Source organism: Episyrphus balteatus, chromosome 1, assembly GCF_945859705.1.
Source record: "Episyrphus balteatus chromosome 1, idEpiBalt1.1, whole genome shotgun sequence".
In the NCBI taxonomy this organism is placed as follows: Eukaryota; Metazoa; Arthropoda; class Insecta; order Diptera; family Syrphidae; genus Episyrphus; species Episyrphus balteatus.
The window spans coordinates 65,001,152-65,018,353 of NC_079134.1; the positions used below are offsets into that span (position 1 = coordinate 65,001,152).

Below are 17,202 nucleotides of genomic sequence, written 5' to 3' on the forward strand. Positions count from 1 at the left end.
CTGATATAATAATATAAACATGAATGATTGTTTTTTTTTTACAACCGAACGGGCGGCTTGCTTGGCGGTGGGCGCGGACTAAACGACTTTGCGGCCGGCTGGAAGTCGTAATTTTTGTCCAAAAAAAATTACAAAAATACGACATTGTAGGTCTGAATGTGGTCTACAAATTTTATTTTAATAATTTTTTCGATATTCATCACCCAAAAATAGATTATGTCAAAAAACAAATGGCATGTCCTAAGTTTTTGACTTTTTTAATCGATATCTCGAAAACGGTTCATGATACACAAAAAATGTGTATGCATGAATTGTAGAACTCATTAAGAGCTACAAAAAAGCTTCTTGTAAAATTTTCGCATAGCCGAGTTATTGTCAAAAAACCTTTTTTCAAAATGGCGGAAAAAGCTCATTGGTCGAAAACTTCAAGTTAAGCTTTTTTAAGCATCCTCTACAACATATCCAAAATTTAGCTTTCTCGGTCATTTTGCATTTCCAAATGTATATAATGACTGGCCTATACAGGGTGTCCCAAAAGTAATGGATCAAACGAAATATGCTGATAGGCCAACTTTAGGGCTCTAAAAATAAGGTAACTTGTTCATCCCAAATCCTTACGGTTTTCGATTTAATGCAGTTTTTGTGAAATTTCGAAAAATCCCGACTGTGCAACAGTATTTTGCCTCCTCCGCTCATAATTGATTTTTGTTTTTTACAATTCTTTCACTAAAATATTGCCTTATAATGAGAAATAATTATAATGAGAAGCAAAATACTGTTGCAAAGTCGGGATTTTTCGAAATTTCACAAAAACTGCATTAAATCGAAAACCGTAAGGATTTGGGATGAACAAGTTACCAAATTTTTAGAGCCCTAAAGTTGGCCTATCAGCATATTTCGTTTGATCCATTACTTATGGGACACCCTGTATATGGTTACAACGTTTCAAGCATGAATACACTCTTCATCAGGCCTTTATTGAAAAATTATAAACTAATGTACATTATTATACATAAGTCAACAAAACTTACAACAACAAATAGTTGATTTGTATTTACAGCACAAACACACATTTCAATTTATTTAACAGCATTAAATGAACACTGAAAAAAAAATTGTACATAAAATCTATGAACGGCGTTCATTAACTTGAAATTAATGTACGGTTCACGGAATTAATGCACCATCCCTTAATTCAATGAACGATTCATTAAAAATAAAATTATGAACCTATGAACGTTCATTAATCTCGTTCATTAAAATCCGTTTTTGTCTGAAATTTTTTTTATGAACGGCTATTCATTGAATTAATGAACCTGTACATTAAGACAATGAATACCATTCATTAAAATCTATGAACGTTCATTAATTCAATGAATAGCCGTTCATAAAAAAATCTGTTCATTATCCCAATGAACCTGTTCGTTAAAACAATGAACGCCATTCATTAAAATCTATGAACCATTCATTAATTTAATGAACAGCCGTTCATAAATATCCGAGACACTTTTTGATAAAAAATAAATATCCGATACACGAACCTGTTCGTTAAAACAATGAACGCCATTCATTAAAATCAATGAACCATTCATTAATTCAATGAACAGCCGTTCATAAATATCCGATACACGAACCTGTTATCCGATACACTTTTTGATAAAAGATTCTATGAACCTGTTCGTTAAAACAATGAACGCCATTCATTAAAATCAATGAACCATTCATTAATTCAATGAACAGCCGTTCATAAATATCCGATACACGAACCTGTTATCCGATACACTTTTTTGATAAAAGATTCTATGAACCTGTTCGTTAAAACAATGAACGCCATTCATTAAAATCTATGAACCATTCATTAATTCAATGAACAGCCGTTCATAAATATCCGAGAAAATTTTTGATAAATGATTCTATGAACCTGTTCGTTAAAACAATGAACGCCATTCATTAAAATCTATGTACCATTCATTAATTCAATGAACAGCCGTTCATAAATATCCGAGAAAATTTTTGATAAAAGATTCTATGAACCTGTTCGTTAAAACAATGAACGCCATTCATTAGAATCAATACACATTCACTAATTCAATGTTTGTGAGATGTTTTATTTTGCAAAAGTCGCTATTACTTCTAAACGAAAGCGAAAATCAAAAAAACTTATTTAATATATTCTGTCGGAAATTAAAAAATCTACACCTTTTATATCTGACAATTTTTCAAAAAAAGCAAAAATAGAAAAGATATGACGAAAAAAGTAAAAATTTCATGTCTTTTTGTTTGAGAGATGTTTTTTTGCACAAAAGTCGCTATAACTTCTAAACGAAAGCGAAAATCAAAAAAACTTATTTAATATATTCTGTCGGAAATTAAAAAATCTACAACTTTTATATATGACAATTTTTCAAAAAAAGCAAAAATAAAAAAGTTATGACGAAAAAAGTAAAAATTTCATGTCTTTTTGTTTGAGAGATGTTTTTTTCACAAAAGTCGCTATAACTTCTAAACGAAAGCGAAAATCAAAAAAACTTATTTAATAAATTCTGTCGGAAATTAAAAAATCTACAACTTTTATATCTGACAATTTTTCAAAAAAAGCAAAAATAAAAAAGTTATGACGAAAAAAGTAAAAATTTCATGTCTTTTTGTTTGAGAGATGTTTTTTTTCACAAAAGTCGCTATAACTTCTAAACGAAAGCGAAAATCAAAAAAACTTATTTAATAAATTCTGTCGGAAATCAAAAAATCTACAACTTTTATATCTGACAATTTTTCAAAAAAAGCAAAAATAAAAAAGTTATGACGAAAAAAGTAAAAATTTCATGTCTTTTTGTTTGAGACATGTTTTTTTTCACAAAAGTCGCTATAACTTCTAAACGAAAGCGAAAATCAAAAAAACTTATTTAATATATTCTGTCGGAAATTAAAAAATCTACACCTTTTATATCTGACAATTTTTCAAAAAAAGCAAAAATAGAAAAGATATGACGAAAAAAGTAAAAATTTCATGTCTTTTTGTTTGAGAGATGTTTTTTTTCACAAAAGTCACTATAACTTCTAAACGAAAGCGAAAATCAAAAAAACTTATTTAATATATTCTGTCGGAAATTAAAAAATCTACAACTTTTATATCCGACAATTTTTCAAAAAAAGCAAAAATAGAAAAGATATGACGAAAAAAGTAAAAATTTCATGTCTTTTTGTTTGAGAGATGTTTTTTGCACAAAAGTCGCTATAACTTCTAAACGAAAGCGAAAATCAAAAAAACTTATTTAATATATTCTGTCGGAAATTAAAAAATCTACAACTTTTATATCTGACAATTTTTCAAAAAAAGCAAAAATAGAAAAGATATGACGAAAAAAGTAAAAATTTCATGTCTTTTTGTTTGAGAGATGTTTTTTTTTCACAAAAGTCGCTATAACTTCTAAACGAAAGCGAAAATCAAAAAAACTTATTTAATAAATTCTGTCGGAAATTAAAAAATAAACATCTTTTATATATGACAATTTTTCAAAAAAAGCAAAAATAAAAAAGTTATGACGAAAAAAGTAAAAATTTCATGTCTTTTTGTCTGAGAGATGTTTTTTTCACAAAAGTCGCTATAACTTCTAAACGAAAGCGAAAATCAAAAAAACTTATTTAATATATTTTGTCGGAAATTAAAAAATAAACATCTTTTATATATGACAATTTTTCAAAAAAAGCAAAAATAAAAAATTTATGACGAAAAAAGTAAAAATTTCATGTCTTTTTGTTTGCGAGATAGAAAATAGAAAAGATATGACGAAAAAAGTAAAAATTTCATGTCTTTTTGTCTGAGAGATGTTTTTTTTTCACAAAAGTCGCTATAACTTCTAAACGAAAGCGAAAATCAAAAAAACTTATTTAATATATTCTGTCGGAAATTAAAAAATAAACATCCTTTATATATGACAATTTTTCAAAAAAAGCAAAAATAAAAAAGTTATGAAGAAAAAAGTAAAAATTTCATGTCTTTTTGTTTGAGAGATGTTTTTTTCACAAAAGTCGCTATAACTTCTAAACGAAAGCGAAAATCAAAAAAACTTATTTAATATATTCTGTCGGAAATTAGAAGATCTACAGCTATTATCTGACAATTTGTCAATAAAAGCAAAAATAGAAAAGATATGACGAAAATAAAATAAATCTATTTTTCTTCTTATTAAAAAGGCGCCAAAACTTAATAAACCATTCATTATTTTAATGAACCATTCATTATTTCAATTATTCGTTAAGTCGAAGTGAGCGTGTTCATGAATTTAATGAACGTGTTCATTGATTTAATGAACCGTTCATTAATTCAATGTATAGTTAATCAAAACTTAACGAAGGGCAACTTGCATTTTTCAGTAATCACACTTTTAAAAAGTGTATCAAATTATGGAGAAGGTTTTCATATCATTTTACGAATACATTTATTGTGGAAGTGAGCGTATTCATGAATTTTATGAGTGTGTTCATAGATTTAGGAACGTGTTCATAGATTTAATGAACGTGTTCATAGATTTAATGAACCGTTCATTAAAATTTAACGAAGGGCAACTTGCATGTTGCAGTGATCACACTTTTAAAAAGTGTATCAAATTATGAACAAGATTTTCATATAATTTAACTTTTTACTTAAGTAATAATTTTATTCAGTTTGCAGGTTTCAAAATAACCCTTTTTATGAATATGAGAATAAAATGTTTTGAGACCACATTTGACAGGTGTCGAAATATCATTTTTTTTAACCGAGTTGGGGAATCAAATAAGACGGGGCTTATTACCTTGTGTATTTTTTTGTGTTTGTACATATTAAGTAGTTTTGTGTTTTGTTCTCATTTTCAAAGTTTTCTTGCTCACACAAACATTTATCTCGGTTGAACAACCGTTCGTATCAATGTGAACAGTAGTTAACGACACAAGGAGATGTAAATGTTGTTGAATGTGAAAACCCCTTTAGTACTTATTTTTTGGTGTCGTTTCATCTGTTGTGTGTGCTTTCAACATGAAAGAAAATTTTAAGTTATTTTTTTTTGCTGAGATTGTCAATATTCTTACAATATCTATGATATTCGATTTTTGAAAACATATATTTACAAGATATTACCTTTTGTGTATTAACTGTGCTCTTTGCACATAGTTCACACTTAAATTTTAAAGAACGCGTAAAATAAAGTGGGAACACTACTTGTTGATACGTAGAACGAAAGAATTTTTTTCGTTAAATGATGTAGCCGGCGTCCCCAAGCCAACCCAAGCCATTCAGTTACAGTGTGAATGTCGTCTGATACTGATCGATAAGAGGAGCTATTCAGCGGAGAAAAATAAAAAGTAAGTATTTTATTAGATTACGTAGTATTTATTATTTAAAAGTATTTAATTATTAAAAGTACACATTTATTTTAATAAATAATTTGTTTTTTATCATATATACAGGAGATTTGTTCGATTTCCCATTTGCCGCCGCCCGCCATCACGTCGTTTCATGCATCAAAAATTTTAGGTAAGTGTTTTCATCCCTAAAATGTGTTATAATTGTATTAATATATTTATATATATGTAGTGCTCTTCTTACACCACGTTGCCACCACCACGCTGCCGCCACATATTGTCTGCCTCCGCTGTCGTTGTCGTCATTTGCCACACCACGTTCCATCCAGCCACCACGTTGTTCCCGCCAGCCGCCACCAATCTTGCTAAAATAATTTCTGGTATGTACCTACTTTTTATAATTTTTATTGATCATTTTATCTTATACGTATGTATATATATATTTTTATGTAGTGCCATCACGTTGCCACCACCACGCTGCCGCCACATATTGTCTGCCTCCGCTGTCGTTGTCGTCATTTGCCACACCACGTTGTTCCCGCCAGCCACCACCATCATCACGCTAAAATAATTCCTGGTATGTATCTACTTTTTATAATTTTTATTGATCATTTTATCTTATACGTATGTATATATATATTTTTATGTAGTGCCATCACGTTGCCACCACCACGCTGCCGCCACATCCGCCACATTATTGTCTGCCTCCGCTGTCGTCGTCATTTGCCACAAAACGTTCTATCCAGCCACCACGTTGCTCCCGCCAGCCGCCACCAATCTTGCTAAAATAATTCCTGGTATGTACCTACTTTTTATGATTTATATTATATATATATCGATACCTTACCAGAAGAATGTATTAAACCCTTTGCTCCCGGAAAAAAATACAAATATCTTGAAAAAAAGTTTTGATATTTTCTAATTAAACACTAATATGAAAAAATAATGATTGTACTAGTAATAACATTGTATAGAGAAGTCCATTTTTTATTAAAAAAAAACTAACAAAGTAATTAATACGTGGTTTCATGCTGAAACCACTAGGAAGCAAAGGGTTAAACGACATTCTCAAAATTTGTATAAACTTAAAACAAACTTGCTGTTCATTTAAAAGAAATAGAACTACAATTACTGCCTAGAATCATTTTTATTAATATTTTAAAATTTGATTGCATTATAATCATTAACACTCTACCGCAAACAGGCCAAAAATTGATTCAGATATTCTAAACTTGAATAAATTAACTTTTTCAATATGATTTTTCATAAAATATTTAAATAAAATCCTAAAAAATTATTTGAACTTCGTTTTTAGTTTATTTTTCTTTTCTGAAAGCAGCGTATGCGGTAGAGTATCAATAAAATTTGAATAGAATGACTTTTTATGCACTTTTTATGTACTTTTAAGCGTTGGTTTTGATCGTTTATAGAGTTCGATATACTAAATTGAGGAAAAATGAAACTAGGATTACCATCTACAATCATTTTCATTAGTATTTTGAAATAAACTTGCATATTATCATTGACACTCTACCGCAAACAGGCCAAAAGTTGATTTAGATGTATTAAAGTTGAATAAATAAACTTTTTCGGTTTGATTTTTCATAAAATATTTAAAAAAAATCCTAAAAAATGATTTGAACTTCGTTTTTAGTTTATTTTTCTTTTCTGAAAGCAGCGTATGTGGTAGAGTATCAATAAAATTTGAATAGAATGACTTTTTTAGTCACTTTTAAGCGTTGGTTTTGATCGCTTATAGAGTTTGATATACTAAACTGAGGAAAAATGAAACTAGGATTACCATCGACAATCATTTTCATTAGTATTTTGAAATAAACTTGCATATTATCATTGACACTCTACCGCAAACAGGCCAAAAGTTGATTTAGATGTATTAAAGTTGAATAAATAAACTTTTTCGGTTTGATTTTTCATAAAATATTTAAAAAAAATCCTAAAAAATTATTTGAACTTCGTTTTTAGTTTATTTTTCTTTTCTGAAAGCAGCGTATGCGGTAGAGTATCAATAAAATTTGAATAGAATGACTTTTTTCGCCACTTTTAAGCGTTGGTTTTGATCATTTATAGAGTTTGATATACTAAATTGAAAAAAATGAAACTAGGATTGCCATCTACAATCATTTTCATTAGTATTTTGAAATAAACTTGCATATTATCATTGACACTCTACCACAAACAGGCCAAAAGTTGATTTAGATGTTTTGAACTTGAAAAAATTAACTTTTTCAATATGATTTTTCATAAAATATTTTAAAAAAATCCTAAAAAATTATTTGAACTTCGTTTTTAGCTTATTTTTCTTTTCTGAAAGCAGCGTATGCGGTAGAGTATCAATAAAATTCGAATAGAATGACTTTTTTAGCCACTTTTAAGCGTTGGTTTTGATCATTTATAGAGTTTGATATACTAAATTGAAAAAAAATGAAACTAGGATTGCCATCTAAAATCATTTTCATTAGCATTTCGAAATCAACTTGCATATTATCATTAACACTCTTCCGCAAACAGGCCAAAAGTTGATTTAGATGTTTTAAACTTGAATAAATAAACTTTTTCAATATGAATTTTCATAAAATATCTTAAAAAAATCATAATAAATTATTTGAACTTCGTTTTTAGTTTATTTTTCTCTTCTCAAAGCAGCGTGTGCTGTAGAGTATTAATACAATTTGAATAGAATAACTTTTATAATTTTTATTGATCACTTTATCTTATAAATATATACGTATGTATTAATATATGTATTTATATGTAGTGCCATCACGTTGCCACCACCACGCTGCCGCCACATATTGTCTGCCTCCGCTGTCGTTGTCGTCATTTGCCACACCACGTTCCATCCAGCCACCACGTTGCTCCCGCCAGCCGCCACCAATCTTGCTAAAATAATTTCTGGTATGTACTTACTTTTTATTTATTTACTTATTTTATTTTATTTACTTTATAATAAATTTGTATAAACTTAAAACAAACATGCTGTTCATTTCAAAGAAATGGAACTACAATTACTGCCTAGAATCATTTTTATTAATATTTTAAAATTTGATTGCATTATAATCATTAACCCTCTTCCGCAACCGGACCAAAAATTGACTTAGAAGTTTTAAACTTGAATAAATAAACTTTTTCAATATGAATTTTCATAAAATATCTTAAAAAAATCCTAATAATGTATTTGAACTTCGTTTTTAGTTTATTTTTCTCTTCTGATAGCAGCGTATGCAGTAGAGTATTAATAAAATTTGAATAGAATGACTTTTTTAGGCAATTTTCAGCGTTGGTTTTGATAATTTATAGAGTTTGATTTACTAAATTGAGAAAAAATGAAACTAGGATTGCCTTCTACAATCATTTTCATTAGTATTTTGAAATAAACTTGCATATTATCATTGACACTCTACCGCAAACAGGCCAAAAATTGATTTAGATGTTTTAAACTTGAATAAATTAACTTTTTCAATATGAATTTTCATAAAATATTAAAAAAAAAACCTAATAAAGTATTTGAACTTCGTTTTTATCTTTTATCAATCTTGCTAAAATAATTCCTGGTATGTACCTACTTTTTATGATTTATATTGCATTCATTTTATCCTATATATATATGTATGCATCTACTTTTTATAATTTATATTGCATTCATTTTATCTTATAAATATATACATATATATGTATATATATATATATATCGATACCTTCCCTGAAGAATGTATTAAACGACATTCTCAAAATTTGTATAGACTTAAAACAAACTTGCTGTTCATTTCAAAGAAATGAAACTACAATTACTGCCTAGAATCATTTTTATTAATATTTTACAATTTGATTGCATTATAATCATTAACCCTCTTCCGCAACCGGACCAAAAATTGACTTAGAAGTTTTAAACTTGAATAAATTAACTTTTTCAATATGATTTTTCATAAACAAAAAATCCTAACAGAAAACTCCTTGAAGTTGTTGTGAAGTTTTTTTTATCTTTTGTTTGTGTTTGAAGGAAGTTGAAATCCCATCTCTAAAAGCATTAATGCTTCAATAATTTATTTTTAAATTTTTTCTAGGACTTCTTTCTCATCCGCTACTTCGTCTACTCCGTCAGTAGTTTCATTGGGAAAGTTAATAAGAGTTAATCATAAAATGATTTGTTTCATCTGTAAAGATAATATATCGTCTATGTACGCGTTTATAGCACATTTAAAAAAAAGACATGATCTAAGTACATATAGCACTTTTAGGTGTATGGAAAGTAATTGCAAGCAGTCCTTTCAAAATTTGGGAAGTTTTAAAAAACATTTAACTAGAAAACATTTTCTAACACAACCAACACAACCTATAAATGGTACTAGTAGCTCTTATCAAGAAAATATAAATCAAAATATAATTTTCGAAAGCAATGCGACACTTAACTGCTTTCAAGAATGCTCGGACAATTGCGAAAGTAAAATTCCAGAAGTTAAGAAATTCAATGTCGAAAACAGTCTGAATGAACTTTTTACTTCTGCGACTGGGTTCGTTTTGAAATTACATAATAATAACAGTTTTTCAAGAAAAAATATTATTGAAATTCAAGAAGGTATACAAAATTTTATTTTGAATCCTATCGTTGAATTGCTGAAATCATTTTCAAATGAATACTTTGCGAACAAAAACATAGAAGTCCATAACGTATTTTTGAGTCTAATATCAAAGTGTCGCAACCCTTTTTATTATTGCAATACTGAATACAAACTATTTAACTGGCTACAAAATAATAATTTTTTAGAAAGCATAAACGAATTTTCAGTAAACAATGAGATCAATGCAGTTTATCGAGATGGGAACCTAACGTATGACGAAGATAACACTAAAGGTGTTTTAATGCCATTAAAGTTTCAATTCCAAAAATTTTTTGAGAGTGGTGACATTTTCAAAAATACCATTCTTCATATGCAAAATTTAAGTGAAGAAAACAAAATTTCAAGTTTCATTCAAGGTGACCTCTGGAAGCAAAAAAGTAGTTTGTACCCAGGAAAAATAATTATCCCTTATTTTCTATACTCCGATGATTTTGAAATCAATAATCCATTAAGTTCTCATGCCGGGGTTCATTCGATATGTAATATTTACTATTCTTTTCCCTGCCTCCCGTGGAAAGAATCAAAGTTAGATAATATTTTTTTAGCAGGAATCATAAAATCTAAGGATTTAAAGTCGTTTGGAAATGAAAAGTGTTTTCAAACTTTAATACAGGAGCTTAAAAGTCTTGAAGTCGATGGGGTTGATATAACAATTAATGGTCAAAATAAAAAAAAGTTCATTTTGTTTTGGGAATTGTGTTAGGAGATAATTTGGGTTTGAACACAATTTTAGATTTCAATAGATCATTTTCAGCTAATTCTTATTGTAGGTTCTGTAAAGTCAAAAAATCTGAAGCGCAGACGCTATCAGTTGAACGAGACGATCTATTACGAAACCGTAGTAACTATCAAAATGATGTTCTTTTAAACAATCCTTCTGAAACTGGCATACAAAGATATTCACAACTTAATAAAATACCATCGTTTCATGTAGTAGAAAATTATTGCGTTGATCTCATGCACGACTTATTTGAAGGGGTTTGTCATTACGACCTTTGCAATATTATTACATATTTTATCTATAAAGTTTCTTATTTTACTTTGGAAACCTTTAATTTAAGAAAACAAACCTTTCAATACGGTCCAATAGAAATTGATAACATATCAGGTGAAATAAAAATTAATAATTTAAAAAATAAACATTTAAAAATGACAGCAAGAGAAATGATGACATTCATTTCTTATATTCAGATAATGATCGGAGATTTAGTTCCACATGATGACGAGGTATGGAAATTTCTGCTCAACTTAATTGAAATAATTGATATGCTGCTTTCTTTTGAAATTTGCGATGACATCATCTCAATGTTGAAAATAAAAATTGAAACTCACAACAAGGATTATGTTCGTCTTTTCAATGACACTCTGAAACCAAAACATCATAATTTAACTCATTATCCTACTGTTCTGAAACAATCCGGACCCATTCGGAACTTTTGGTGTTTTAAATTTGAAGCTAAGCATAAAGAATTTAAGCTTTATGCTCATGCTATTACGTCTCGTAAAAATATTTGTGTGACCCTAGCAAAAAAATATCAGCTAAAAACAGCATTTAAGTTATTTAATACCCTAGATCACTTTCACAGCATTTTTTTTATCTGTGAAGCAAATAAAAAAGAAAGTAATTTTAGAAATCTTGTATCAGATATTTTGAAAGTACCGTCAGCGGACATAGAGTTTTACTCTAAAGCTGAAATCCAAGGCTACAAATACCAAATAAAATTTTATGTAGCCCAATTTAAATCAGATGTAGAACTGTTTGTTATAATAGACATTATTCTTTTGAAAAAAAAAACAGTTTTCTTGTTTTGCCAAAAAATTAATAAAATTCAATACAATCCGCATTTATTATCTTTTGAAATCGACGAAAACGAGTTAGGGAGATTTTCAATTATATCTTTAAAAGATCTCATTGGTCCACCAATAACCTTAATAAAAACTGCTGAAGGTAAAACGGTTATAAGACTTAAGGAATATTTTGTTTCTAATTATCAGATATGAATCGACGAGTCATTATTTTCCATTTCATTAATCAAATTTGTCTTATCAAATATAAATTATAAATAATTCAAAATAGCTTTCAAATATAGTATTTAATAACAGATGATTCAAAAATATACATATTAACTCAACTTTCAATGATACAAAACTAAATATAACAACTAGTGAAAACTCTGACATATTTAAAATATTCTGTTAAACAATGGAGTAGGTTTAATCTAAGGAAATGGCAACGCCGCCGACCAATATTACTGAAGATGAAGTTTTCGATGAGTATGTGATTGAGGATGAAAATGAAAATCAGGATGAGGACGAGGATGAGAATGAGGGTGAGGGTGAGGATGAGGAAAACATTGAAATTATAAAGAATTCAGTAGAGTTACCATCATCACAATATGAATTGGATTCAATTTTATCAAGCTGCCAAAAAACGACTAATATACGAGTAGTAGATGATGAACTCACAAATTTATTAAAAGATTGGGGCCACCTGGAAGTTTTGGATCATTTCAAGAGTAAGTTTAAACTTTATTAGGTTACGGGTTTTGCCACAAAATATACCTTAAATATTTGACCTCTATTTTATTTTACAATAAAAAAAAATATGAGTAAGTTGTAGTAATTTACTGGTATTTAAACTTGACCCAAGTCAAAAGCTATCGTTTTTCTGTGGGGTTCTTTTCAAAAATATGTTTTTTGAATAGAAATTATGAAATCAACTTGGAGTTAGTTAATCTTTTACACAACAAAACTATGATGGTTTCTTGTTTTTGGTACTTCAATAATTTGCCTTATCATATGTTACACATTATCGTAATTCAAATGACTTTCAAGATGCTTTTATAAAGGAAGCTGAAAGAATATTGAGATTTTTTATTTCAAAGATTTTCCACTTTATAACACCCTACCGCTAAACGAAGCTATTGAAATAAAACTATAAGTTAATTCTAACTTTGCTTAAGATAAACAATTTAATTTCACTCTTGCAGAGGAACACATAGATATTGAGGTTTTGAAAAATATTGAGTGCCACCACCTGGGAGAAATTATGAAACCGTTTTCGTACGGAAAATTGATTTTGTTTGAGGCCAAATTAAAAGAGTGGCGAAGCGCGCTTGGAAAGCCGCTTTTATTGTACCAAACTTCATTTAGGCCGCTTCAAAACTCACAATGCTCATCTGAAGCATCTTTCTCGGTTGTATCGACACCGACCACGCCAAAATCATCTAGATCAGAAAATTCTCCGAACTCCATACCTTTAGGCGAAATTTTGAACAGCAATCCCAAAACTTTGGCATTAGCTGAAAGCTATGAGAAGTCGAAAAAATTTCAGGAACACCAAAGGAAAGAACTTATCAATGCAATAGCCATTTATTTTGACCAGAACAACCTTCATTTGGATTTACATTCAAGTTACAAAATTGAACAGGAGATTTTAGAAAGATTCCCGACTGAAAAATTGGTAAAAATTATACATCTTTATATTTTGCTTTATTTTTTGGGTTAAAAAATTTTCCAAATCCCCAAAAATTAAAATGTTTCTATGCGAAATTTTTTTTCAAATGTCAAAAAAAAACTAAGTTTTTTGGGATGGAAAATTTTCTAAGTCCGAAAAAAAAATTTTTTCATTGAAAAATATTCTAAGTCCCAAAAAAAAAAAATTAACTTTTGTTTGGCATCGAAAGTCCCAAGAAAAATATTTTTCATTGAAAAATATTCTAAGTCCCAAAAAAAAAATTAACTTATTTTTGGCATCGAAAATTTTCTAAGTCTCAAGAAAAATATTTTTCATTGAAAAATATTCTAAGTCCCAAAAAAAAAAATTAACTTATTTTTGGCATCGAAAATTTTCTAAGTCTCAAGAAAAATATTTTTCATTGAAAAATATTCTAAGTCCCAAAAAAAAATTAACTTATTTTTGGCATCGAAAATTTTCTAAGTCTCAAGAAAAATATTTTTCATTGAAAAATATTCTAAGTCCAAAAAATATTCAAGTCCCAAGAAAAATATTTTTCAGTGAAAAATATTCTAAGTCCCAAAAAAAAAATTAACTTTTTTTTGGCATCGAAAATTTTCTAAGTCCCAAGAAAATTATTTTTCATTGAAAAATATTCTAAGTCCCAAAATAAAATTAATTTATTTTTGGCATCGAAAATTTTCTAAGTCCCAAGAAAAATATTTTTCATGAAAAATTTTCTAAGTCCCAAAAAAAATTTAAGTTGTTATTGGCATTTAAAATATACACATAATTTATGTTAGAACAATATTAACTTAATATTTCTAAACTTTTGCAGGAATATTATCGAACAAGTAAAAGGGGTAAAATTTACGCTAAGTTTTGTAACATTAAATCCTCTTCAAGAACAAATGTAACGAATAAATCCAAATGATAACTTGTCATGTGAGGAGTTTGAACGTAGCTGGAAGGCATGTATAAACCACAGGCTCTTGGAAATAAAAAACGCTTCTTCCACCTCTGAGATTCTCAATAAATGGCCTCAGTATAAGCTTCCATCTGGCCATCGCTTTGTGAGTTTTAAAACCTTTCATCACCATCGTTCAAAAATATTAAAATTTTTAAATTCCAAAGGTTGATATAGACTATAGTTATTTGTATCCAAATGCCGGCTCATTTTTGAACAATTGGGAAACACTGGGGGAAAAACTTCTTAAATTTCTCTCTACTGATAACCGTGTCAAGGAAAAGAATATACGAGAGGTTCTAATCAAAATTAAAACAGCAGATTCATCTGAAAGTTCGTGCTTAGTTTAAATATTTTTAAGTACAACTTGTAATTATTATTTTTTACTATTCCAAGTGATTAGTAAATATAAATTTATACTTAAAAATACACTATCATACATTTTAATATAGCTATGTATAAATATATAATTATTGTATCAAATTGTTGTTAAAAGCTTTACTGATTTTGGTATTTCTGTGGTTGGCTTTTTTTCAGACTGTAAAGATGCGGCATTACTTTGGGCTCTGCATGGATACTTTGTACCTTTCCAAAAAGTTATAAAAAAAGACATAGATGGTAGAAAACACGTTATACGACATACCATCAAGGACTCGCAGAATTCATTCGTTTGGATAGGCAACACAATTCAAGCTATAGAAGACCATATTGCCTTCCTCAACAAAATGGGTGAGAATATCCAACCATTCATTATTGTTCACGGTGTGTCAATCTTGAATTTTTCTGAAATTTTTCTCTATTTTGATGGAGTTAAATTTCCGTTTAACAGTTTCATCCGAGCAGTGGATATCTGTTACAAAATTTTTTATTTATTTAATCTGGAGTACCCAACCGCTTGTTCCTCCTTTTGGGGTTTTATAGAAACGCAATACCATCAAGGTAATAAAAAAAAATTGTGCGGAAAGACTCATGTTTTGCTTAATGAGATCTCATAGTTTCACTGAATTTCACTTTACTTTACTGATTGTTTCACTTTATTTATTTAAAAAAAAGTATAGGTATGCAAAGGCTCATGTTTTGATAAAATCCTTATAATTTAACTTAATTCCACTCCTTATAATTTATTTGACTGATTAGAATGTAATTTAAATGAAGATAAATTAAATAAAAAAATGTATGAATGCACAAATGCTCATGTTTTGTTAAATGAGATCATAAAATTTCAATTCTTATATGTATTTTGATTCAAATTTCACTTAATATCACTTTTTATAATTTGTTTCACTTTCTTATCTGAAGATAAATCTACAAAATAATGTAATAAAATTTTTCCTGCCATTCATTTGGTTTATTTGAACAATAAAAGAGTTAATGTAAATATAAATATTTCTTTAATTTAACCTTTAAGATTTCAGAAAGGAGAAGATTAGAGATGAAAAACCGAATGTACAGGTTTGTAAAAATTGAAAACGGCGATTCACATTAATTTTTCTTTCTTTTTCACAGATCTCGACCTAATAAATTTAGAAAGCTAAGCTTCCATGACTAATTTATTTGTCAGTTGATTTTTTTAATTTCTTGACAGGAGATTAAAAATTCTTTGACAAAGAAATAAGACTATACGAAATTTAACTTTTTAAATTTATTGAAAACAGTGCCTACGTTCTATAACGCTTGCATGGAAATAAGTTGTAGAAAAACAATTTGAATCAAAATGAAATTTGTACAAAATTTCATTCGAATTCACAATGTTTTTCGAGCACTTATGACGGTGCAAGAGTTACGGAACGTAGGCCTGTGTTCATAAAATTAATGAACGCGTTCGTTAAATTAATGAACACGTTCGTAAAATTAATACGAACGTGTTCATTGATTTTACGAACGCGTTCATTAATTTTATGAACGGGTTTTTTTATTTTATGAACGCGTTCATTAATTTAATGAACGGCGTTCATTAATTCTATGAACGGCGTTCATTAATTTTATGAACGGCGTTCATTAATTTTATGAACGGCGTTCATTAATTTTATGAAAGGCGTTCATTAATTTTATGAACGGCGTTCATTAATTTTATGAACGGCATTCATTAATTCTATGAATGCGTTCATTAATTCTATGAACGCGTTCATTAATTTTAGGCAGGTTTTTTTTTTATTTTTATGAACGGTTCATTGATTCAATGAATGCGTTCATTAATTTAATGAACACATTCATTAATTTTATGCACGATTTTTTTTATTTTTATGAACGGTTCATTATTTTAATGAACGTGTTCATTAATTCTATGAACGGATATTTTTATTTTTAAGAACGGTTCATTAATTCTATGAATCCGTTCATTAATGTAATGAACGCATTTATTTTTTTTTATGAACGAATTCATTAAATCAATGAACACTGTTCATTGTTTTAATGAACGGTTCATTAAAATATGTTCGAAATTTCAAGTTCGAAATTTTATGAATGAAATTATGTATGGTTCATAGAATTAATGAACGTTCATTGATTTTAATGAACGGCCGTTCATTATCTTAATGAACAGGATCATTGGACAAATAATAATGAACGATACATTAATAGAATGAATATATTCATTAATTCCATGTACCTTTTTGGTTCAGTGAACTATAAGATTAAATATAAATTAAAATTTAAACATTTTATAAATAAAAATAAAACTATTAAGCAGTAAAAATTGAATTTTGCAAAACCTACAAGAATTTTTTTTTCACACCACTGTTCACGACGACTGTTTAAATTAATTTTTTAAAAAAGTTCCAAATGACCAACAAATGAGACAA

The 17,202-nt window shown here is 28.4% G+C and overlaps 1 protein-coding gene across 7 annotated transcripts; it reads left to right on the forward strand.

The window, feature by feature from the left end:
* The first annotated feature begins 4,562 nt into the window (after positions 1-4,562).
* On the forward strand, positions 4,563-16,309 carry LOC129907702 (uncharacterized). Of its 7 annotated transcripts, XR_008771127.1 has the most exons (9): positions 4,563-5,340; positions 5,446-5,512; positions 5,573-5,720; positions 5,794-5,917; positions 5,991-6,137; positions 8,117-8,256; positions 12,190-13,440; positions 14,273-14,507; positions 14,569-16,309. XR_008771127.1 is itself a non-coding variant. In XM_055984030.1 (6 exons), the coding sequence occupies exons 3-5, from the start codon at positions 12,205-12,207 to the stop codon at positions 14,366-14,368; spliced, it is 858 nt and encodes a 285-aa protein (XP_055840005.1). In that variant the 5' UTR covers positions 5,932-6,137; positions 8,117-8,256; positions 12,190-12,204; the 3' UTR covers positions 14,369-14,507; positions 14,569-16,308. The 7 variants fall into 7 exon arrangements, 4 of the variants coding, with proteins under 4 accessions (XP_055840005.1, XP_055840004.1, XP_055840003.1 ...); XR_008771129.1 differs by lacking the exon at positions 12,190-13,440; XR_008771128.1 differs by lacking the exon at positions 5,794-5,917.
* The last annotated feature ends 893 nt before the right edge of the window (positions 16,310-17,202 follow it).

Bases quoted from the DNA above. Each gene is read 5' to 3' on its own strand.
- LOC129907702 (XM_055984027.1), top strand. From the start codon at position 9,499: ATGATTTGTTTCATCTGTAAAGATAATATATCGTCTATGTACGCGTTT.